General features: G+C 46.6%; 7 protein-coding genes across 7 annotated transcripts; 3 read left to right on the forward strand and 4 right to left on the reverse strand.

Annotated features, from left to right (window-relative positions):
• Positions 1–889: 889 nt before the first annotated feature.
• On the reverse strand, positions 890–4,636 carry PADG_12401 (cytochrome c1, heme protein, mitochondrial; the record flags this gene model as incomplete). The annotated part of the gene is made up of 13 exons (XM_010765116.1): positions 890–1,170; positions 1,234–1,631; positions 1,717–1,779; positions 1,893–2,047; positions 2,133–2,455; positions 2,687–2,840; positions 2,898–3,194; positions 3,319–3,670; positions 3,729–3,825; positions 3,883–3,938; positions 4,025–4,283; positions 4,374–4,449; positions 4,535–4,636. The coding sequence occupies 13 exons, from the start codon at positions 4,634–4,636 to the stop codon at positions 890–892; spliced, it is 2,613 nt and encodes an 870-aa protein (XP_010763418.1).
• A 1,048-nt stretch (positions 4,637–5,684) lies between these two features.
• PADG_08026 (uncharacterized protein) lies at positions 5,685–8,545 on the forward strand (the record flags this gene model as incomplete). The annotated part of the gene is made up of 3 exons (XM_010764982.1): positions 5,685–5,793; positions 5,857–8,158; positions 8,275–8,545. 3 exons carry the CDS (start codon positions 5,685–5,687, stop codon positions 8,543–8,545), a joined length of 2,682 nt encoding a protein of 893 aa, XP_010763284.1.
• Positions 8,546–8,807: 262 nt separating this feature from the next.
• PADG_08027 (uncharacterized protein) lies at positions 8,808–10,345 on the forward strand (the record flags this gene model as incomplete). Its single annotated transcript, XM_010764983.1, has 3 exons — positions 8,808–8,943; positions 9,633–9,838; positions 9,938–10,345. 3 exons carry the CDS (start codon positions 8,808–8,810, stop codon positions 10,343–10,345), a joined length of 750 nt encoding a protein of 249 aa, XP_010763285.1.
• A 211-nt stretch (positions 10,346–10,556) lies between these two features.
• Positions 10,557–12,307, reverse strand: PADG_08028 (uncharacterized protein; the record flags this gene model as incomplete). Its single annotated transcript, XM_010765070.1, has 3 exons — positions 10,557–10,800; positions 10,901–11,979; positions 12,083–12,307. 3 exons carry the CDS (start codon positions 12,305–12,307, stop codon positions 10,557–10,559), a joined length of 1,548 nt encoding a protein of 515 aa, XP_010763372.1.
• A 392-nt stretch (positions 12,308–12,699) lies between these two features.
• On the forward strand, positions 12,700–15,670 carry PADG_08029 (MutS family protein MSH4; the record flags this gene model as incomplete). Its single annotated transcript, XM_010764984.1, has 7 exons — positions 12,700–13,212; positions 13,276–13,594; positions 13,647–13,687; positions 13,742–13,891; positions 13,947–14,066; positions 14,115–14,202; positions 14,262–15,670. The coding sequence occupies 7 exons, from the start codon at positions 12,700–12,702 to the stop codon at positions 15,668–15,670; spliced, it is 2,640 nt and encodes an 879-aa protein (XP_010763286.1).
• A 600-nt stretch (positions 15,671–16,270) lies between these two features.
• On the reverse strand, positions 16,271–18,865 carry PADG_08030 (E3 ubiquitin-protein ligase HEL2; the record flags this gene model as incomplete). Its single annotated transcript, XM_010764985.1, has 3 exons — positions 16,271–17,927; positions 17,995–18,233; positions 18,335–18,865. 3 exons carry the CDS (start codon positions 18,863–18,865, stop codon positions 16,271–16,273), a joined length of 2,427 nt encoding a protein of 808 aa, XP_010763287.1.
• A 1,072-nt stretch (positions 18,866–19,937) lies between these two features.
• Positions 19,938–22,341, reverse strand: PADG_08031 (uncharacterized protein; the record flags this gene model as incomplete). The annotated part of the gene is made up of 3 exons (XM_010764986.1): positions 19,938–20,881; positions 20,970–21,368; positions 21,453–22,341. The coding sequence occupies 3 exons, from the start codon at positions 22,339–22,341 to the stop codon at positions 19,938–19,940; spliced, it is 2,232 nt and encodes a 743-aa protein (XP_010763288.1).
• Between the last annotated feature and the right edge of the window lie 1,504 nt (positions 22,342–23,845).

The raw sequence follows: 23,845 nt of genomic DNA on the forward strand, positions 1-23,845 counted from the left end.
AGGGATTGTGCGTAGATTTTGTATCCGCGTGATTTGAAGGGGGTTTTGAATGCTATATCCTTCCCTTTCCTTGCTGATGTGCAATATAGATATACCCCATTGATACAGTTAGATTCTGGACATAAGGCTGATTTTCTATCACATATATTCCCTTTTATGATAACTACATTCTCCATTGTGTGCTGTATGTTTTACTTGCCCCATGGTCCGAAATCTTAAAGATCCTATGCTATCTCTCCAAGCTCCGAATTATCACCGTTTCCCTGTTTCAAACCGAACAGTAAACCTGGATATAGAAATACAGACAAAGGAAATGTAGGAATCATAACAGCGGATATATATATATATATATATGGATGCGGTAATATATTTACAGTCATGTAATTCCGGCTCCCCGCACTCCGCTTATTATGCTTGCTTCATCCCCACTGCATGAGGCCCTCCTCTTTGACAGTATTCTCATTGTCTATCATCTGAGGAAAAGCAAGGAAATGTGCGATCTATTGAGAAAAGCGGAGTGGCGCATCGAAATAGAGATGAGAGGGAATAATGCCAAAATATGTATGGAGACGAGAGAAATAAAAACAATGCGAGAAATTTCTTTTAGAGATAGGTGAGGTAGTTAAAACAATCCGACAAAAATTATAATAGCAAAGAGAAAAACACAACGAGAACATTACTCCAGTTATTTTTTTTTGGTGTGGTTTTGTATGTTGTCTGATTGTTTCTTTTCTTTCCTGTTCTATATGCATCCAGGGGGGGGGGGGGAGATTCTGTTTTGGTACAAAGGGTTCCATCAGCATATCCATCCACCACATTCACATCCCATCTACTGCTTCCTTTCCTTACATTACACTGTATATAAAGAACAACGTATTTCCTAGCAATCTCAACGTTTGGCGATAGGAGGCCTGCCAACGGGTGGAGTATAGACAATCTTCCGCGACTTGATGGGTGCCCACTTGTAACGTTTGATCCAAATGCTGATGGCGGTCAGCATAGCGGTAATGGCGAGGGTTTTCAGGCCCATCTTCTTGCGCTCGTCCATCTCCGGCTCAGCGGTCCAGTTGAGGAACTCAGTTACATCCTTGGCCATCTGTGACGTGGTGGCGGGGGTGCCATCTTCGTATTCGACGAGGCCATCGAAGAGGACGCGGGCCATGGCGATGCCTGGTTTTGGTTAGTTGGTATATAGGTACGTCTATATTTACATGTAGACATTGAATCTCCTACCAGTTCCGGGGAAGTAAGGGTTAAAGCTCAATCCCTCCTGAACGGTGGCCCCGGCTGGAGGCTCATCGGGATACCCAGTCAACAAGCTAAAGATATAGTCACAGCCGCCATGGCGAGCTTTGACCATCAAACTCAAATCTGGGGGAAGAGCGCTGTTGTTCGCGGCACGAGCAGCCTCTTCGTTCTTGTATGGGGGAGGGATGTAGTCGGACAGCTTGCCGGGACGTTTCTCGATCTCACCCTGGTCGTTAGGTTCGGTGTCGTACTCGTATTCTTCGGCCATGGCTTTCATCTCATCTACAGTGTGTATAGTACCCACGAATGCGCGCCACGGAACACGGGTGAGTGAGTGACAGGCCATGCATACCTCGCGATATACCTGGAAACCGCGGCGGAGGCTACATGGAGGCATCCGCATCAGTTGCTGCCGGTAATAGAGTGATAATACATTGAGATGTCGTGGACAGCTTGGGAGCCACTTACGCCTGGTGGTCAAATGTCTTGGTCCATTTTGTATGTTCCCATGGGTATTTCGCTGGATGTAACCTGTGGGGGAAGTCCAGTTAGCATCAATATCAACATTGCGTTAGAATCGAGGGCGAAAAATAAAACAAAATGCAAAAAGGATGATCCATTGACTACCCCAAAACACAGCTTACCCTTCTTCAGCAGGTGTCATAGCAAACGCCTCCTCGCCATATAAATGGTAGTACCATGCAACCGCGCCGACAGCGGTGACAGTGGCTGCGGAGGCGGAGAGGGTCAGGTAGAAGGGCGACTCAACGCGGGAACCCGAGGTTGTGGAAGAGTCTCGCTACAGCGGGTAAATAGATGTCAGCAGAAGGGATCAGGAACATGAGAAGAGGACTCGAAGTGGAGATAGATAGCCGTCCGGGGACAGCAGGGCAGTCAATGGCGGTCAATGACGTGTTTTGGAAGGATTGTGGAGGATGACCGGGCATACCATTGTTTGTCGGAAAGTCTGACGGGAGATGGCTTTGGCGGGCACATTGCGCGCAATGGATCTGGCGAACATGTTTCCAGAGAGTGGAATTCCCGCCGCAGTGGAGGGACAGTGGCAGGGAGTTGGCTGCGGATGAGAGAAGCGGGGGAGAGGGGGGTTGTCTCGGATGGATTAGAGCGGCGGCGGAGGGAGTTGTGTATAGAAACTCGAGCAAGCTGCAAGGGAAGAGAAATTTGGTTGGACGCGCGCTGATTGGTGCTTGGCAGTGGGTGACAAATGAGTGACAAACGCTGACACTTGATTGGCTGAAGATTGATAACGTGATAATCACGGGATTGGGGAACCAATAGTTAGCCAGCCTTATTATTATTTAACCCCTGGATTGCTGCGATATATAGAAGAGATAGAATCTAGACGCTGTCATTGTCGGGTTACTTAACTGCTGGCTACCTATGAAATACCATCAATTCACCACTCAAGTTTTATTACAGGAACTTTCGCCTGCCTCCGCAGTGGCCCTTTTCTCCTCTTCCACCCCCCGAGCCAGCGCCCGCACGGCTTGCTCAATACTGCAACTCGCGTGGTCTGTATGCAGAACCAGTGATAGTACTGGCAGTCTGCGCAGGCTACGACCACTCAACCCCTGTTTCATCCGTTTAATTAGTATTTCTATCCATCCTGTTGGGAAATTCCCACTTACCACACTCGCCTCAGCTACATCTGCCAGCTGCTTGGGAATGGACTCCGGAAAAAGCTGGTACCACAACACCAACTCTGTATGGCTGGGGAGCACCAATGTCTCTGCTGGGCACGAGACATACTTCAACTCCGTGGCTGGATTGTCCTGCTCGACACGGATCACGTCAAAGGTTGATCCGTGAATCAGCCCGCATTCGCTCAGGTTCTCCAGGCAGCTCCTGTAAATCTCGTATATGACCCGGCTGGTTGGGTAAGGGATGAACTGCTTGATGTCAACCCGGTCAAGAAATGCAGAATCCTGCCATGGACGGAATTTTCTCCCTATTGTCAGATACCATCTGTTCTGTTTCTATTTTTCTTTTCTTTCTCTCTTCGTTTCCGTTTCCCTTTTTTTTTATTGAGGGGAGACGGTATATACATACCAAAGCAGTTGTAAGGTTGCTCGTACAAAGAACAACCACATTGGGTCGGTGTCGGAGCCTATCCAGTGCTGTCAGAATAGCATTTACTGCTCTCATTGCGTCAAAGGGCTCGTTGCCCTGTATGCTCTTCTCTCGTTTGGCCGTCAATGTTTCCACCTCGTCGATGAACACACATGTAAATGTATCTGGTTCCTCCTCCAGCATATTTTCGATGTTGTCAAACATTCTGGCCACGAGCTTCCCACTTTCACTGAAGTATTTACTCCCTAATGAGTGTGCATTGATTTCTACCATCTTACTCTGCGCAAACTGTTTGCCCAACCGGATTGACAGTTTCTGTGCTAGCCCACGGCTGATCTGTTGTTAATATTTGTTGTTGTTATATGGTATTTGATGCATGATATACATACCAAAGACTGGTCTTGCCGGTCCCCGGCGGGCCATAGAGCAGGATAAGTCTGTTCCAATTGATCGTCCAGGTGTTCAGTTTAGTCCAAGAGAACACAACTGCTCCTCTATTAGCAAGGGGCAAGCATCATCATGTCCATGAGAAAAACCACATACGCATCCTGCTCACCGCTCGCAGCAGAGTTGACGGTATCAGCTCATCAAATAGGAGCCTAAACAATCTCTTTAACACCAGGTTGTGGAGAGAAAGTAAAAGTAAAATAAAAATAACAAATAAAAATAACCAGGGGTAGCATACGACTCCCACATTCCATCCAGCTCCTTACTGGGGAGGCTGATAATCCGCGCTTGGGGCCCGTCTTCATCACTTTTCCCATTTGCAGCAGCATATGTCTGCTGAGAGTTGTCGTCGGCAACATCAGATCCCCGGAGCTGGTATGCCTGCACGTTCAGCTCAACTTCTTCTAGCCGATATGCGCCGCTCTCCTGCTGCTGACCCACACATTCCATCACCTTGATCACGTCCAGGTAGTGTGCTTGACCGACATCCATGTCGGCTATTTGTTTGATTCCGTGTATATTCCGTTAGTCTGGTTGCTGCAAAAATGAAATGCTTTAATCAGATTCCACCGGCTTCAATATCTTACCGAAGGAGGTTATTTCCTGTCCCAAGCTTAGCACGGCGAACGTCTCCAAGAGCCATTTCGTCACTTCATCGCGGATCTATGAGGTTTATTTTTTAGTTGACTACACGGTCGAGAAACAATTCGGAGGACAAGATGCAGTCCACAGAAGTATTCAAACGCACGATGTCTGTTCGGACGATGATGTCTTCGTCATTCTTGACTCGGGCCTCGATGTGTAAGGTAGGCCTGGTGACCATCTCTGTCCCGTTGGCATGAGGCTGCATGCTAGGTAGATCTGCTGGAGGGTGGAAGCAGATGAACAAACAATGGCAAAGCAAATTGACAGAGTTGGAGAAAGTGATTTTGCAGCTATTGTGTCGAGAGTGTTCTCCTTGACTGAGAAGTGGTTCGAGAGGGCGAGGAGTTTAAAAAGGGGCGAAGATGTCCCAACGTGCGAACGAATACCTAAAAGGTACCTTGACAACATTTGTACCCACCGGCGAAACAGAAAGAAAACAGTACATCTGCAGCGAAGCCCATTTGAGAATGTCATAGTATGTGTATATATATATGTATGTATGTATGTATGTATGTATGTATGTATGTATGTATGTATGTATGTATGTATGTATGTATGTATGTATGTATGTATGTATGTATGTATGTATGTATGATATAGTAAATCCTACATGTAGGAACTAATTTGAAAAGGATATTATTCTATTGAATTAGTTGCTCGACCGCGATGTCTATTGCTCAGCAGGTAGACATAATTTCAAGAGAAATAAATACTGCTCCTGGTTATTAATTATCTAGGGAGTTATGTAGAAAACGATTTACCGATTTATAATTTACTCGCAAAACAGACCTCTGGTTCAATCAGGGGCTGATTTATGAAACTCGTTAAAACCTTCCTTGATTCTTGCTTGTGGATCTTGGAGTGGATAGCACCGCAGCTGAGAGCTTAACAGCGCGCTGGTTTCCGACTGGAGAATAGTTTAATTGCTTGCATCGAGATCGAAAAAATATAAACCAACTGATCGAACCCCCTTCGTTTTCCATATATATATTTATCTCTGGCTCAAGGGCAATCGCTCGGGGGCTGGGCTGATATTTACTATGGGGTCTTCGCCACCGCATTGTCTTCTGGTCCCATCTGCAAACATTCGGTAACTAGTTAATAGAGAGGAGGAATTCTTAGTTACCCACGGACCCAAAAAACAAAGCAAGTCGGGAATGAATTCCTCTCCTCAACCAGTTACTTTAACCTCGAGACCCCCGGTTCAGTTCTTTGGCGTGGGCCTGAGGCTGTAACTACTTATGGTGTCCAGGATGTCGGGCTTTTCCAAGGCCCAGGTCTCGGGTGGGAGACCGCGGAGAGATGTTCTTGCGTCTCTCAAATTGGCCCAGATGGAGATATCAAAACCAGCCCTTCCTGCTGGTGAGTACAGGCAATATACATGTATTGCCTTGCAAGGTTGGAGCTCTTGCTGACTGTGTACAGAAATACTATCTACAATCCTAGATTACCTAGCTCCGTCCGATCTTATCAGAGTCGCTAGGGCATCCAAACTCCTGCGAGAAATGGTCTACGAGGACTCGAGATGGGTACAGAGACTCAAGCAGATTGGCTGCTGGAATGATCTGGAGGCAAGGAAGCAGGCGGAACAGTCTAATCCCTATCTCCGTAACCATATGAGTGTGCCGGCTATACACCTCCAAGCTCCCCAGTCCGGTGAATCCCTTGCTGCGGACAAAAATGGAGACAGAACTATCAGTGGCAAATCGGATCCTTCTAATTTCTTGAAGGATGTTGAATTCTCTACCGGGATGGGAATCAATAATAAATCTCTACGTCCAGATGCCCTCGCGGCTTTATCTGTCTTTTCCCGTGTCCGATCTATACGGGGAAAAGCAAGGGAGGAGTATGGGAAAATCCACGCGACTCTTTACCCTTTCTACAAGGATATCAGTATAACGGGAGGATCGATGAATAGCATGGTTTTCAAGGTTTACGAAAGCCCTGAAGACCAAGCCCAAATGCTGTCCGAGTTGAACGCGTTTGCAAAGTGTGATAGATCCCTGGGTGGCGAGGAGAGGCAGGGACAACTTCTCCGTGCCATTTCTCTCTTTGAAACGGCAGCGTTGCAGGAATTTAAAAGTGGCTACGAAAATGGAGATATCGACGGCCTGATGCGGAGATATGGTCATGCCCTAACCACGTTGAATGGTGGCGGCGCAGCCATTGACTACTTCATTCGAAATAATCATCTGTTCGCTCGGAAATCGGACTTTGGAAGTCCTTCAGACTGTGTCGACCGTGGCAACGGTGCTGTTAAGTTGGAGCACTCGCAAGCATTCCTCACTCGTCTCAATGTGGCATACAACGAGGAAGTGTCTATTATAGATATGTGCTTCTCAAAGCCTGGGAACATCTCCACGCTATTTTTTGAGAGGATCGTGAAGGATGTGTTATCTCCTTATTTTACCACTCTTTTCATCGATCTTCGTTCCAAGAACACTGAGTCATATCTTAAAGCTGTCTCCGGAACGTTCGCACAGACATCCCATTTTGTTCGGGAGTTACAACCGATTCAAAAATCCAGTGACGAATTTTTCGAGGCTGCTGGCCAGATTGTAGGAAAGGTATTTGAACCTTGTGTCGATCAGTATCTAACAGACGAACTTAATTACTTCCGCAAACACTGTGATGTCGTCGTGTCTGAATGGGATAGACAACTCTCAGAGCAAGCGGCCTCTACAGAATCTTTCTACATGTCCAACGTCAACAGGCAAGCTGATAAGAAAGATTTCTTGACCTCATTTAAAAAAGTCCTTATGGCACCCGTGAATATTCTACCCAATATCTCCTCCATGATGTCCAACGGGCCAAAGGCGGAGGATAGCGAAAGGGATGTGCACAAACATGACCCAGATCATATTCCAAACCCCAAGTTTTCGACTCCCGTGTCTATTCCATTCCGCCCACCGACTCCATCAGATGATCTGCCCACAACCGAACTTGCTGCCAAAGTTGCGATCATGAATTCGAGACTCGAAGGTATCCGCTCCCTATTTAGTATCGAGGTAGCGCTGGATTTGGTGCACACTGCCAAATCAAGTCTGGAGCGCGCGGGACAGTTCGTGAAACTAGGTGGTAAAGCCGGACAGAATGCAAAACTGCAGTGCCAGGCAATTTTCGTTTCGCTCTTGCAAAATCTCGGTCACCGTCATGTCATTGCAGGTTTTGACAAAGCCGTGTACCACCTTTCCGAGTATCGACCACGACACAAAAATGAACATGATAGCCAGGGAGTTGAGCCACTGGTTACTTTTCTTGAGCTAGTCAATGTCGGCGACCTTATCCTGCAGATGATGGACGTATTCTACGAGCAGGAGTTGATCGCGACTAAATTAACCGATCGAGGAGATTTCCTCGATTCTGCTGTGAAAGAGAAGAAGAAATTTGAGCAGATGCTAGATGAACGGGTTGCTGGGGGTCTCAGCAAGGGAATCGATGTCCTTATGGAGGAGGTCGACTACCTTCTGGCGGCGAAGCAAAACGCGGCTGATTTTAACCCGAGTGTAGATCTGTCCGGGCAGAATGCTGTCGATGTCGGACCGAGCGAGGCAGCAAAAGCTATTGTGGATGTTGTCTCATCGCACACACGGATGCTTGTGGGGAGCACGGATAAGAGTACCCTAGACGTGTTTAATCAAGAAATCGGCCTGCGACTTTTCGCCTCACTGTGCAAGCATCTGAAAATGCAACGTATAAATGTAGAGGGTGCAGTTAAACTTATAAGGTAAGTCTCAAACAAATAAATATTTCAAAAAAAGAAAGGAAAAGGAGTCAGAACTCGATCAAATATTCCCCGCAAAGGTTTGCTCTTAACATATTTATCCTAACTTTGGCACACAGTGATATGAATCACTACTTCGACTTCATCAAAACCATGAAGAACGATCAGCTTCTTCAATACTTCGTTGCCCTCAGGGAACTTTCGCAGGTGTACCTTATCGATCCCTCTGATTCCAAGGAGATGGCTTCGATCATTGCCGATGGCGACCGCTTCCATGGCATCTTTTGCGCTGAGGAGGTGTATGAATTTGCTACAAGGCGGGCTGATTGGTATCAGGTCAAGAAAGGCGTGGAAAGGGCAATGTTTGGCATTGGATGTTTGGTCATGTGAAAAGCAGAAGTTCTCCGAAAGCTTGCATTAATGTAATGTTGGATATCTCCATCATCTCATCTTCCTATCTCTATGATAGAGCACTGTGAACTGAAGGAACGATCTCTACGCTACTCGCAAATATCGACAAGTTAATACGATTGTTCAACGTCTGTTCCCATCAATGGCAAGCTACATTTTAGCCGCTTAGAACTCAGGTCGCGTTGTCGCCACGCAAGGATTGAATTGTTTAACTAGGCGAAGCTGCTAATCCAACCTATCCATGGATGTGCAAGACAGTGGAGATGACTCCGTTGAACATGACTCCTGTTCTTCCGTTGACAGTGTTGTATCTTTCGAATCATTCTTCCCCTCAATTCTCCGATGCGGTTTCTTACGCGATGACCTCGACTGCTTATGTAAGGCACAATGTCAAAACCTAACTTTTCGTTGGAAGCGCTGGTAGAAGCTTCATGTTTCAGGCCAGAGAAACAGGAATTTATCCTGACCTGTCAACAACAGCTTTAAGAGGCCGGTCCTGACGTAGCAGTTCTGAAGACGTCTCATTTCTTGAATCATGCAGCCGCCAAGCCTTTTGCTCTGTTGGATGGATGATCGCCCTTGCGGCCAGAGCCGCTGCAGGGCGTCATTATCCTGATGAAAAGACGTTGGCTTCTTGCTATTAACCACAAGGCTTTATTTATGCTTTTCGCGATGCCTTTATTTAAAGCATTTTTCTTACATATAGAGGCGGATATGGATTGTGTTGTACTTTGTTTTGTTACTGATCCCCCCATTCATCAATTTCCAAGTGAATAAACGGGGTATGAAACATCTTTATTGTTCAATTCTAATTCTTTCATTATAGTCGTCTACGAGACTCTATATGTCCATCCAAATTTGAAATCCCGTTATGTTTCAAATTGCCTTACGTTGCATGTAGACACTTGTTTCGTCATATCCAGCATTTACGTGATATAAACAGCTTCGATACCCCTTCCAACCGCATGCTTCTGAAAACCGCTATATGAAATGATGACAACGTTACTTTGCATACTCTTTCTCTGCTTTCACTTCCTTACAATCTCTGCCCATCTCACATTAACAGCTACGGTTACTCTTCCCCCTCGTCCAACAGTAGCGCAATCCTCTAAAACACCCCCTTGCTACACCTCCGATTCGCAATTCCGAAACACTATCGTTGCCGTCACCAATAAATTCAGATGCGAACACAATGCCACAGCCCTTAAATGGAACAGGACTCTAGAAGTCAGCTCCCAAAACTGGGCTCGAAAATGCCGCTGGGAACATTCCGTATGTATACGATAATTTACCTTTCAACCCTTTTTGAATTTCCAGTTATCGACTCCATCTCAATACCAAACCTCCCTCAACTAAACCAACTACGCATAGACCTCGGGTGAAAATCTCGCCATGGGCTACGCCAACGTCACAGCCACCGTCCAGGCGTGGGGCGACGAGCGGAGGATTTTCAACTTTAATAAGCCGCGCTTCACGCATGAGACGGGCCATTTCTCACAGCTTGTATGGAAGGGGACGAAGACGATGGGGTGTGCGAGGTTTGATTGTGGGAAAGCTAATCCTCGTGACCGGGACGATGATGCTGCGCATGGTTGGTATGTTGTTTGCCAGTATTTCCCACCGGGAAATGTCGTTGGTGTGCGGTCTTTTGAGGAGAATGTTCAGCCTCGAGTTAGTGGTGGTGTCCCCAGATTGAAGTCAGGGGTGTTTGAGTGGTGGGCGCTGGCCATTGTTTTGGCTGGCGTGCTTGTGGGAATTGAAGGGGTGTGTTATGGCTAAGGATGTTGTGAGTTGCGCCTTCGCAGCGGAACTGTTCGTCTTGTCAAATATGTGTTCATGTTAAAATGACGTGAATGTCTCGAACCATCCTGTTCATTTCCCTCTATATAGATATCCCTTTTTCCCGTTAAAATCAAATGAAAGTGTCAATTCTGAATTCCCATCTTCCTGAAATTTAATTCCCCTCCCTATCATCAAATATCAATTCAAATCAATGTCTCCAGATGCGAACTGCCTTATCCCTTCCCCCGCTACCTACCTTTTCTCCATCCGGACTCCAGTCAACCGCATAAACCTCATCTAAATGTCCCGGTAAATCCATCAACAGCTTCCCCGTCCGAACGTCCCAGACTTTCAGCGTGGTATCCTTGGATGATGAAACGAGGAGTCTTGAGTCTGCTGAAAAGCAGCATTGATATACAGCACCCACATGGCCGCGGAGTGAAGATATAAATCTAGTTAAATTTGGTTAGACATATATATATACCTCTAGTATTAGATTTGGTTACAGGAGGGACTGTTGGCAAATATTGAAATTAAAAAATTTTGACCTACTTTCCATCCCGAGCATTCCACAATTTGACGTGGTTGTCAAAACTTGCAGATGCAATGTACGCTCCATCTGGAGAAAATGTGACATGATTTACTTCTTTTTGATGCCCCAGCATACGTGCCACGGGCTTATTCGATGACACGGGGTCCCAGAGAAACATGGTGAAATCGTCACTGGCAGAGACAAGTCGTTCGGTGATTTTATTGTTGATAGTTGCCGCTTCTTCGAACCGGCGCTTTGCGGTTGCAAATTTCGCCTCGTCCGTCTCGGGTTCCTTTTGATTGTGTTCGTAGAAGGAGGTTCGGAGAACAAAGTCGGTTGATAATGCAAGGTAGTTTACGCGGTGTGAATGTGACGAGAGAGTCTGTAGCAAACTGCCATCTTCTGGATTCCAAATCTTGATCGTCTTGTCATGCGAAGAGGTGTATATGCGCCCCGTCCCGCCCCATCTGACACAAGAAACGGAGCCTTTGTGACCTGTGAGCACAGCGTCAATGCGTTTTGAAATCACATCCCATATCCGTACAGTGCTGTCCTTTGACGCAGATGCCAGCCGGGGAACCCCGGATTTTTGCAAATGGTATGGTTCCCATGCGAGACTCATAATCCATTTCGTATGGCCCTTGAGTGGCCCGCCCAGTGCTTCGCCTGTTTTTGGACTCCATAGACGTACGGTATTATCCATGCTCCCCGTCGCTATCATCTGTGCATTCGGTGACCAGCTGACAGCAAGAACCCAACTGGTGTGACCTTTCAAGGTGTGCAAAGGAGTTCCGGTATCACAGTCCCATATCCGCGCTGTTGAATCTCCGCTTCCCGTAACCATGCGCGACGAGGAAGCCGGCGAAAACGCAGTCGCAAGGATAGCCTCCCCATGCCCTGATATCGATGCTGAGCATCGCGATACAGCTTTTACACGGAAGACTGCTTGTGGGGTGTATTGGAGGTGGACAGTGTCTTCCGACGTTTTCAGTCCCGGTTTGAGGAGTGAATGATACAGATCTGATAGGATATCAACGACATCTACATGTCCTTCCTCCGGTTGATATGCAAACCGGTAGGGTACTTTTTCATTGTCATCCTATATTTTTGACTTTTCATTAGCTCGTCTTTTCATGTCGCAACCTCTATGCTTGAATATCCAATCGCAAAATCTGGCGGATTTAGATTATGAGCGTACCTACATTACCCTGTAGAGTATTTACAAGCGTCTCAAGGTTTTTGACAGTCGCATCTGCAATAGGAACAGATACTGGCGGGCCAGTGGGCTTCCCCGTGGTCTGGTCGAAGAATTGGACCCGGACGCTGCCCAAGTCAGTTGGAATGGTTTGGACTTCCTGCTGCAATCGCGTCTTCTCTGCAATGTCTCGTTTCTGGCGCTTGCTAGGAGGAGGCAGCACTGTTGCCATGGTGCTGGATTTCCAGAATCACTGCTCCTGTCACTATTATTCCGTAGTTGAGACTCGTGCACATCAAGCAGCCCGGCAAAATATTTTTCGTACCCAAAAATGAATCTCAGGTACATTATTTTATTTTATTTTTACAGATGACTAAGTGCTTCCATGCCGTTGGCGACATCTGAGGCTAACTAACGGTAAGCGGCTTAGCGCACATATTTACAGCGACATCGACGGCATCAACTTTAAAAAGAACATCAACTCAACAACGTCGGGATGGTTTCTTCGTATATCAGCAGGCATTGACTTGTGGTGTCCGGGCAGCAAATTCTGCTGCATTCGGCTATGATCCAGTGGATGCACATATTCAAGTAACACCGTCTAGCGTAATTCATTTGTCGAGGATGCCTTCGACGTGCTTCTCGACGAATGCTTCGTACTTCTCTTACAGCAATAATGGACGGCCTACCACAGCTCTGTCAAGCTCTGAATACCCTAGGACAACGAGGCCAACAAATGCGGGGACAAGTATCGCCTTCCAGGAAATTATTTGTGCCATCAGCGAGTCTCGTGGGATATCGCCTACTGTTGGCCTGGCTTTTGTCAATCTTTCCACGTCAGAGGCCGTGCTTTGTCAGATATGTGACAGTCAAACCTATGCCCGAACTATTCACAAACTAGCTGTGTTTGATCCGACAGAAATCCTTTTTATGAAAACTGCAAGGGAACCTCGTTCGAAGCTCTATTCGATCGTGGAAGAGAACCTACCTCTTCTAACTGTAACGTTTATTGACCGACGACTATGGGCTGAAAGGGCGGGTCATGAATATGTCGAGCAGCTTGCATTTAGAGAAGACCTAGAGTCAATCAAGATGTCCCTTGACGGCAGCTATTTTGCTACATGCTGTCTCGCTGCGGTATGTTCAGATTGTTTAACTTGGCGGACCGCCTTTGCTTGAACTAACATGGCCTCCTTCAAGGCACTCACTTACATTAAAACCGAGTTGTCAAAGCAATTTTCTCACCATTCTCTTCGCATTAAATATGAACCATCTGAAGGTTCCATGTTGATTGATCTATCTACAATTGTTTCCCTGGAGTTGATTCAAAACCGTCAAAACTCCAAATCTCGCGACTGTCTTTTCGGGGTTCTCAATGAAACGCTTACCACAATGGGATCTAGGCTTCTCCGCAGTAATTTACTCCAGCCATCCACGGAACAAGCCAAGCTTTTGGCTAGATATGAGGCGGTTGAGGAATTGAGCACAAAGGAAGAGATGTTTTACTCCGTTAGGCAGGGTTTGTGCTCAAAGTATCTCATACATATACCGCGCTAATGTCCCGCTCTCAGCTCTTAAGACTTTTGTTGATTCGGACAAAGTCCTCACTTCTGTAGGTTGTCGTGATTTAGGAACTGGAATTTGTCGAAACTAATCTATAATTTAGCTCATAGTGATACCAACAAGGGTGACTTTGCAGCATGCAGAGCAATCGATAAATAACATTATTATGCTCAAAACCTATGTCAACGCGATTAAACCCATCTATCAAGCTTTGTCTGGTGCACAGAGCAGTCTTCTTCTGGCAATTCGCAACGTTCGTTGTCACCATTCTTCCCCCTTTCTCACCGTAGAAGACTAACAAGAGTTAGCTATGTGGGCCCCAAGAGTATGCTGCTATAGCAGATATGATTAACTCCACGCTGAACGAAGACGTTACATACCAGTCTCGGCCTTTAGACCTACGAAATCAACGAACATATGCTGTCAAAGTGAGGATCCCTTGAAGCATTTTAAGAAACGCTTTCTAACATGTGTAGGCTGGAATCAACAGCCTCCTCGATGTTGCAAGACAGACATATCAAGAGGCAAACAATGATGTGGTGGAGCTAGCTTCTCGACTAGGAGGTATTTTTCAAACAGCAATATAAGTCCTGGAGGACGCTAATGATAATCACTCTATTTAGATGAATATGATCTCGCCCTTGACCTGAGGTTTGAAACCGGACGACACTATTATCTCCGATTACCGGTATCCTGTTTAGATAATAGCGAACTGCCAGATATTTTTATTAATATCTTTAGAAAGAAGACCTACATCGAATTCCAAACTCTAGATCTTGTAAAGCTGAACCAAAAAATCACCGACGCCCATAATGAGGTGATCAACATGAGCGACCGGAGTATCCATGAATTGATCGAGGATATTCGATCAGAAATAGCAGGCTTATTCCGGGTTAGCGAAAGCATTGCAATGTTAGATATGTTGGCTTCCTTCGCGCATCTTGTAACCATGCAGGACTATGTGCGACCGGAACTCACAGATACGCTTGCGATCAAGGCTGGAAAGCACCCTATCCGAGAAAAGATTCACGCTGAAAAGTATGTGCCTAATGATGCGTATGCTACCCAGCAATCACGATTCCAGATTATCACTGGGTGTAATATGAGTGGGAAAAGCACATATATTAGATCTCTCGCCTTGATGACTGTTATGGCTCAAATCGGCTGCTTTGTCCCTGCGCAGTATGCTTCATTTCCAGTTGTGCACCAACTCTTTGCTCGAGTATCGACGGATGATAATGTCGTAGCCAACGTCTCTACATTTTCTGCTGAAATGCGTGAAATGTCTTTCATTCTTCGGAACATCGAGCCTAAAAGTATGGTAATCATCGATGAGCTAGGTCGCGGCACCAGCACTACTGACGGACTTGCCATTGCCATTGCCATTGCCGAAGCTCTTGTCGAAAGCCACGCTCTAGTTTGGTTCACAACGCATTTCCATGACCTCTCCAAGATTATGGCGGACCGGAATGGCGTTGTCAATCTACACCTTGCAGTTGAAATGTCGCCCTCGACTTCAAAAATGACAATGCTGTACAAAATAGCGGATGGTTTCGTGAAGGACAAACACTACGGTCTTTTCCTTGCCCGGCTCCTCCCCTTTCCACAATCCCTATTGGACAAGGCGCAAGAAGTTTCCAAGGCGCTGAGCTTGAAGATCGAGAATCAGAGAAAGCGCTCCAAAACCTTGGCAATTGCGAAAAGGAGAAAACTTATTTTAGACCTCAAAGAACAACTCCTCCAAGCGAAGGAAGGCGTCTTAGAAGGTAAGAGCCTTCAAGCCTGGCTGAAGAAACTCCAGCAGGAGTTTACGCTACGAATGGTGGCACTTGATGAAGAAGTCAACATGGCAGAAGACGACATCATGGATATAGATGAAAGTCTAGACACTCAGCCGTCAGGATCTCTTGACTTTAATCCGGAAATCATTTCCAGTCCCATTACTAACAAAACCACCTCCTCCGCAGGAGGTTCCATTCCATGGTCGATAACCGAGCAGCACTCCTCGTCTGTTCTAGAGCTCTACTCGTGAAAAATGTGTTCTGTTGTGATTCATCGAATATAACATTATTCATTTTATATTTTATGAATCTTCTGAGTTACGAAGTTCTGTCCATTTTCTTACAGCAACTTTCTGGTTGCCGAAGATATATATTAATATGCAATGAAATTTCCCCGCAATCCCCCCCTCTAATATGTTTTGTTGTCCCTAGCGATTCCTGCCAAAAAGCTGACTTCTAGCTTTATGCATGTATGATCTACGAAATTTATGAATCATACCCCTTATCTTCCGTTTCTGCTGCCTAATATTCACGACTCTTCCAAATCTTACATTTTTGAAATACGTGCTTATTATATTAATTTCAAAGATGTTGACAGCAGTGGCTCGCTCTTGTAATGTTTTTCCTTAGTCCACATTTTTTGAGGTCACTCCATTTCTACATGTTACATCGCAAACGTGATAACTTTAGCCATCGTCTCATGACCAGCAATTTTGTTTGCAGTCCTACATTAATAGCTAAACCCTCTTTACTCATCGTCGGTGCAAAACCTCATTTCACTACCGATCCAACGAGGGCAAAATACATATGAACAATTTTCATATAGACCTCAGGCTATGCCACCCACTCCACTATCCAAAATGATACAATACCTGCTTCCCTTTCTTTCCCTTTCCCTTCTTTCCCCCTCCCTCTCCAAGATCCCCATCCCCACCCGCCTCTGCCGGTGTAGGATTAATACATCCCCTCCCCCAAGGCGACGGTCCGGTGTTGCCTGAGGATCCACTATCCCACCGCACGGTGCCGCGGGTAACACCTGCCATGAGAGTGTTAGGCTTTGGCGCCGCCGGGAGGGCGGGAAAAGCATCTGAATTGGCACCACCGGTGCGGGAAGCTGTAGTCATTGCTATCCTAGCACCATTTGAAGGAGAAGGGCGAGAAGGCGCCGGTGAGGTCCCGACCGAGCGTGACGGGGGGGTCACAGTTGACCATGGAGTTGCCGATGCACGTGATTTCCTGGTATTTGAGGAGGCGCCTAGTGGTGGAAATGGATTGCTGCTGCTTGTACCATTTGAAAGTCCTACTAGACTGCCACTACGCCCGACAGCTGATCGTGATGATTGTGCAGTCGATGACTTAAGGAGTAATACGCGTTTTCCACCGCCGCTGGTGGATGTGCTGGCGTTCGATAGGACGCTGTTTGACCCGGGTAGAGCTGGGTAGTCTTCGTTTATGGCGCGCCAGTCGTTCCACGCTTTGAGAAGGGCAGTGCGTTTGGCCTCGTCGTCGTAGAGCTCGGCAAGTTCCTTTATAAGTTTCCCTAATTCACTGGAGGAGGTGTCGAAGAGCGAGAAGAAGGATTCTATGAGATAGGGGGCGTTGATCGTGCCGCCACGATACGCGGATACTTTGTTGCGGAAGTCCGTGACTTTGAGCGGGTCGTTGCGTAGCAGGGAGTATGCGCGGTTCATTACGGCACCATGTGCTATTTGGCGAGCTTGTTCTTGTGGGGTAGAAGGCGTGGCACTAGGGCGTCCTATATTCAAGGACTCCATCGCCGGTTGAAGAGCGGCGGGCGTCGGTGTGGGATGTGCTGTGGTCGATTGTGAAGGCATGCGAACTGATTGGGCGCTGCTCGATGTGAGCTGGCCACCAAATGTTCTGCTGGAAACTGACTGAGCGCTCTGAATGGCAATTTGTCTTTGATAAGCCAGCTCGTCCCGCTTTAATGGCTGAGCGCTGGATGGCGGAAGAGGCTCCGAGTTAGGATCACGACCTCTTCCAGCTCCCCGCCCATCTCTTCCGCCCCGCTGAGGTTGGTAAGGTGTTCGGTACTCAAAACTGGAAATATCAACTACCCTTGCATCTCTTCTTGCATCTTTAGAAAGTCCGGCGGGATGAGACTCCAGCTGATGGGCTTTCAAATCCAGCTGCGACTCAAACACCACAAATTTCTTCTCTAGACATTCTTTATCCAGACAAGGGAAATGGTCTTTGCTGAAATGCTCCTCCAGAGCGTTGTAGTTGACGAAGTACTGTTGCTGGCGGGATGCATTCCGCCTGTCACAGATATGGCAACGTTCGTGTTTATCTCGGCAATGCGTATAAAGTTCATCATCGCCATAGAATCTCTGACGGCAAAACCCACATTCAGGATGGCCTCTGAACCCACTCTGATCAACAGCGCCAGGATTGTCATCTCCATATTTTTCATGTTTCCGGAGCTGCGTTTGGGAGAATAACTCATGTTCATGAGTAAATACCTTTTTATTTCGAGTACAAAGGTCACTTCAAACTTGTTAGCAGGGACAGTTGAGAAATTTTATGCTTTTAACTGAAACAAGCTCGTACATACCACATAACCTTTTGATGTCGGCTCCTCACATGGCGGTGTAGATCCGGCCATCCCTGACAGGCGACATCGCACTCTTTATCAGGACAATTATAACGCAGCAATAGCACAGTATCTTCAAAAATATCGTACGATTCGTACTTAATTCCCAAATTGTCATCTGTGCGGATGAAATCCTTATTCGTGAAATCTTCAAATTTCTTTCCTGGATCATCAGTGAAAATTACGAAGGGCCATTCCGTCTATTCGACATTTAACAAGAACGAACTTCAAATTAGCTTTCAACATTCTTAAACTGTGTCAACCCAAATCTCAAATTACCAGAATGGCTGCTAAAACATACCCGACAGTGCGCGCAAGCCCTAGTTTTATACAACGCTCTCAGTCGCAAAGCACAGATATGACATGTCCGGTGGTTACAGGGCGCAACGGCGGTATGATCGATCTTAGACGCACAGATAAAGCAGACTTCGCCGTCATCTGCCTGCTCTTCTGCAGTGGCCGCCGCGGTGGTCATCCCTTCGCCTTCAGAATGTTTGGCATCTCCAGTGAGGCGGTCACCAGAGGTGCCTAGATTACGGTGAACTGGGTCTGGAGGTTCACCCCTGCTATCACCACCGTCAACGGGTTGACCAGGTCTGATTGCGTTAGAGTTGGAGCCAGAGCCCTGTGGTCTTGTTTGTATTCCTCCACCCCGTTCTCCTCCTCTACCTCCCCTGGCTCCACCGCTGCCCCCTCTCCCGCGTCGCTGTTGGTTGTCCGTCTGCATGACCGGCGTCCCACCGCCACGACCACGTCTTCGATTGCCTCGGTTGGGACTTCGGTGTCGTTGCGGAGCAGCAGTTGGAGAAGTTTTGGAGGATACCTCAACCATGCTGACTTAGAGAGCTACGAGTCTCGATCAATTCGCTTGAAAATCTTCTTCGACAGGGAAGAGATAATCTCCGCGAATACAAGGTGAGGAGATTTCAGATCGTTCCTGCTCGTGCCTGGATCCTCAAAACGGGCTTGAAAAGGAGATGTGGGTGCTATATAACAAGAAAATAGTAAATCGAAAGGAGGAGGAATATATATAATATAGTAATAGAAGACCCGAATTCCATGGGTTAAATGCGGTGAATTTTGTGAGCTTCTTTACAGAGGACGTTGAAAATGTCCTTTTTATTTTGGGGAGAAATACGATGTCGTGTAAATTACCATAGATACAGTATTACTCATCCAACTCATTGCTCACCAAGTTAATATTTAATTAACTAACCAGTTAGTTAACTAAAAACTATCTAGTTAACTAGTTAATCGAGAATTTATTAATCAGAAGTATATAAATGCAGCTATATAGATATAATATCATTCATTCTGAGTCACCAAGATGGCTTGTCATTCAGCCAGTTATTGTTTGTTTCTTGTGTCCTCTTTAACTGAGTCATGGTGGGCTGGTTCATGCATTGTCATGCAATACACCCATCTCATCCTTCAGATCATCCCCTAGTCTCATTTTTCCCGCTTCGATCCCCCCTCTCCATCTCATTGATATTGATCAGATCAAGCACTCTCCGCCTTCTCAGTCTAGAGAAACAGTATATTGCAAGTAGTGTTGCGTTGATATCGATGAGATACTTTCTGAACACGTAGTTACTATATTTTATTTTCTATTCTTGAATCCAAGAAACAGACTTGAGCGGTGCAAAGAAGACAAAAGCATTCTTGGTGCGATTGTGAAAATATATTCGATATATCTATGTACAATTATCAGCTTTCCAAAAAGCCACTCGATCTCTCTAACAAAATCTGAAACCCGAATTTCGATCCTATAACTCCTACAGGGTATTGAACAATCAAAAAGTGCGTTCCCTTCCGGCGACGTAAATTAAGCATCCAATATCCCCAACCCTCGGTCCAGAACCCAACATTTCCCAGTTTCTTTCACTCATTTCCCTTCCCTTCTTTCAATAAAATATCTTTTCCTGCCAGATCGGAGGCTGGCTCTTTACTTTATCCCACTTGACCTTGTTCTTCTCATCCAGATGCGCCTCCTCATCTGTAATTGGCGTCACACGGCTGGTCAACTCTACCTCACGGCGACTAACCCCGCCCGCATCGCGTGGCACCCAGAGCAGCGGAGTCGGACTCCACACTGACTGCGGATAATAGGCGTTATCCGCCACTTCATCTGTGTATTCTATCGGGGCACCTTGCCGGACTCTCTTGCGCAGCGTCTCATAGTCCATGTACATGTTTGGTTCTACGAGCGAGTGCATGAAATAGGAGAATTTGTAGGTGAGAGTGTGGAAAGTGCCGGGCGTTGGTGGGGACGAGGGGAAGATCTCAGTGGACATGCCCGTCCCCGCTCTTTCGGTCACAGTTATGGTCGTTTGGGCTTTGCGTTTGAATCTGGAGGGGACAGATGATGGGCTCGGGAGGCTGATCTCGTTGCTTGCCGTTGCCGGGCTTATTGGAGATTTTTCGCTTGTTGCGTACGCTCGGGAGCTGCTTGCATTATCCCTTTCTTCTGCGTAGCCTTGTTCTTCACCTTCCTCGTTGTCATCAATCATCTTTTCAACTTGTTCCAGTGTTCGTGGGAGAGCAGAAAGTAGTGGGCCCAGTGCATCATTGAGGGAGATATGTGCTAGAATTGTTAAGATGGTGAAGAGGACCATCAATATGACTGGCCCTATCGCACCCCGGATGGCAAACAGGCCAATCATGCATACCGATGCGAGATATATACCAGTCATGACTTGTTGCAGGGCACGTGGGTATATCAAACCCTTGGTGTCCACGTCGGAGTCGTAGACAAAAAGAAGATTGTAGCGATAGGCCAGATATACCATGTATAAGCCGAACGACGCAAACCCGAGGATAATAGGTGCGACACAGGAGTATGTGATTGCTAGATACGGTCAGATGCCGACGAGAAAAACGAAAAACCAAGAATGATTTAGCCGTTATAGGGGTACAGCTCTATTTGTCGTACTTACCAATCACGACCATATTTGTGAAAACTGGCAAGACCGTAGCCCATTGTAATCCGCTCATCGACGTCCATCGCGCATACAGCTTGCGCGGGGTTGCATCAAAAAATGCAACAAATATTTTAAAAACTACATATCCCACCACTTGCACCACGGCGCCAGCGCTCAAGACTAGGCCCTGAAGGAGGAAGTAGGAAATATAGAAATTTGACGCCTTTGGAAGGTTCTTCGCCAGCAAGTCCTTTGCTGACATGGGATCTTTGATGATTTGGCTAGTTGCCGCCGACGCCGCGGATGTCAAAGTTGTGACGAGGAATACCTGAACGACCTGGAAGCAAAAGTGGGTGTTTTGTGTGAATAGCTCCACGGCAACAGTGGTCGGAAGACCTGTTTGCCTCGCGAAAACTATAAATAGGAGGAATTAGTTATATTTTGGCAGCAAACGGGAAGAAGTCTACGATGAAAATCAAAACAAAAAACAAGTCTCACATCTCAGAATAACCGGTACCAATGCCATCAGCAAAGCAAGGCCAACAGCGGGAAGCAATCCGCTGATGACCCCCTTAATTACATCTGGCAGTTTGTTAATAAAACTGAGGAAAGGGAGGAGTTTGCTCAGATAAGCAACGTTCGAGATCATTCCAACGAAGGCAGAAGGGATGGACCAGAAGATAATTAATGCAGTGATCGCCCCTTGAATCAGGAACTTCCGAACAATTCGGGCCCACCAGCTGTATTGTAAAGCAGGCCAAACGATTTGATGAGGTGTAACTCCAATAAAACGGGGAGTCATTTGAAAAGGTTGGTGGTGAGAAAGCGTTTGAAAAGCCGTCTGCGCAGCTGATTGCGTATCGAATTCAATAAACACTGCTGGGATGGACTTTGCATCGCCTTCCCGGTGTTTCTTCTGCAGCTTTTTGACTTCTGGAAGGACTCTTTCAAGTTCAGACCGAAGCCATTCTATGGTGTCAACCTTCTTGCCCATGAAGAAATGAAGTCGGTGTGTGGGTCGTTTCACTTTGCCTTCCCATGCAACAGAATCGAGGTCATGATCCGCTCCATCTGGGATGGCAGATTCCTCATCCCTTTTCTGCAATTTAATAGCTTTAGATCTCGCAGAATTAGCCGATTTGATCAGGCGTGTTTCCATCTCCTCGAGTCGTAGCGCTAATTTGTCTCTTCTGCTGACTAGATCGTCCAGCTTTTTGCAGTCTGTGGTAATCCATATTCGTCTGACAGACTTCCCAAAGACGTTTTTCAGCTTCCGCTTAGTGAGGAAGGCTTGAGGAACAGCCATGAAGAGGACAGTCCTGGACGATATACGACTGGCATACAGAGGCGATAAAAGATAGGCTTGTCGGAGTGTGGCGTAGAACATACTTTCCCGTGTTATGATATAGAAAACAAAACCTATCACCAATCTTAGCTTCTTTCCACATCTTTTACATCCATTGTGCGAACGTATTTTTACGTCTCACCGAAAAACGTCCAAGAGACAAGGACATGTGCAAAATATCGACGTGGTTCCTTCACATTACTGAAGCTCAGAGCGTCGAGCTGGGTATTGCCAGCCCCTCCTGTAGCATGAATAGGGAGCAAGATTGGCCATACTATAAGACACCCAACGAAACATGTCACCGACATGAGGCGGAGAAACCGTAGAAAAAAGTATCCATCCAAGGATGAATGTTGAAGTACATAGGTGTCTGACAGGTTGAAGAATGCACCGACCCAATTCAACCAACCCGAAGGTAACTCTGGACTTCGCTCACTGGAAGAGGGCAAATTGTGAGAATGGTCTCAATAAGAATGGAAGAAAGAGGAGGGCGAAGGTTAGGGATATTGTACTGTTCATGTATATTTCCTAAATAGGACCTGGGAGCATAGAATCGTCGCTGACTCCGCCGGCAGATAATGAACAATGCAGTCCATAAGGTAAAAAGGATAAAGGACGGAGCAAAAGTTGTAAGAAGGGCTGCAGCAGAGGTAGATGTCTCTACCCCGAGGGAGTTGAGCGTAGAATCAACAGTGGATGTCTGGTTACTACCACGGGAAGACCCGATGTTTGGATCTTTACTTGGATCCTGGAGGGATTTATCAGCCTGACTTTACCTAACACTGTTCAGAGTCTTCTCTCTGGAAACCACATGGTAAAACTGACCAAAAAGCTCGCCATTCTTCTGGTGTTCTGATTACCCAGTTCCAGTGGGAGTATAAGGACTATACAGCTCGGCTTAGGAATGAGAAAGGGGCTGGTTTTGGATGAAGAGCCCACTATCATGCCGGCCACAAAACGCCAGGCAAAAGTCAAGAGCCCGGAAACCGCAGATTTTATGATACTGAAAGTGATGCGAGAAGTTCAGGGCAACTTCTGTGTGTATGCCACACACCCCCTCATGAGAACCAATCTGTTGTTCAAAAGGAACCGGTGGTCGAGGCTTGCCCCGCCCATGACCCGTAATTTTCGTCATTTTGGATAGTCCAAGCGGAGCTCAGGAGGCGACAAATGAAAATAAGGAGCCGATAATTGCCCTCTTTTTCTTTTTCTTTCTTTTTTTCTTTCTTTTTTCTTTTTTTGGTTTTTGGGGGTGGACCTGAGGTGGGCCGTTGTGGCTTTTTTCCAAGAGGTCAGCATGAAGAAGAAGCTTTGCCCTTGTGGTCTTCAGGGAGAAACCAGTGGTTGGTTGCAGAGAACCTGTCCCAGCAGATAGTTCTGCGGTGGGGGGCTTGAGGTTGTAATCTCAGCAGATCCATTATCAACACTCAGGAATCACGGACCACTGGTTGTTACCGCTGGCGAATGAACAAGCTGGAAGCTAAGTTTGAAGGACCTTTTGAGGGTGCGCCGTGCATAATAAACCTGGGAGAAGTTCAAACAGCGG

Source organism: Paracoccidioides brasiliensis (assembly GCF_000150735.1).
Source record: "Paracoccidioides brasiliensis Pb18 unplaced genomic scaffold supercont2.13, whole genome shotgun sequence".
In the NCBI taxonomy this organism is placed as follows: domain Eukaryota; kingdom Fungi; phylum Ascomycota; class Eurotiomycetes; order Onygenales; family Ajellomycetaceae; genus Paracoccidioides; species Paracoccidioides brasiliensis.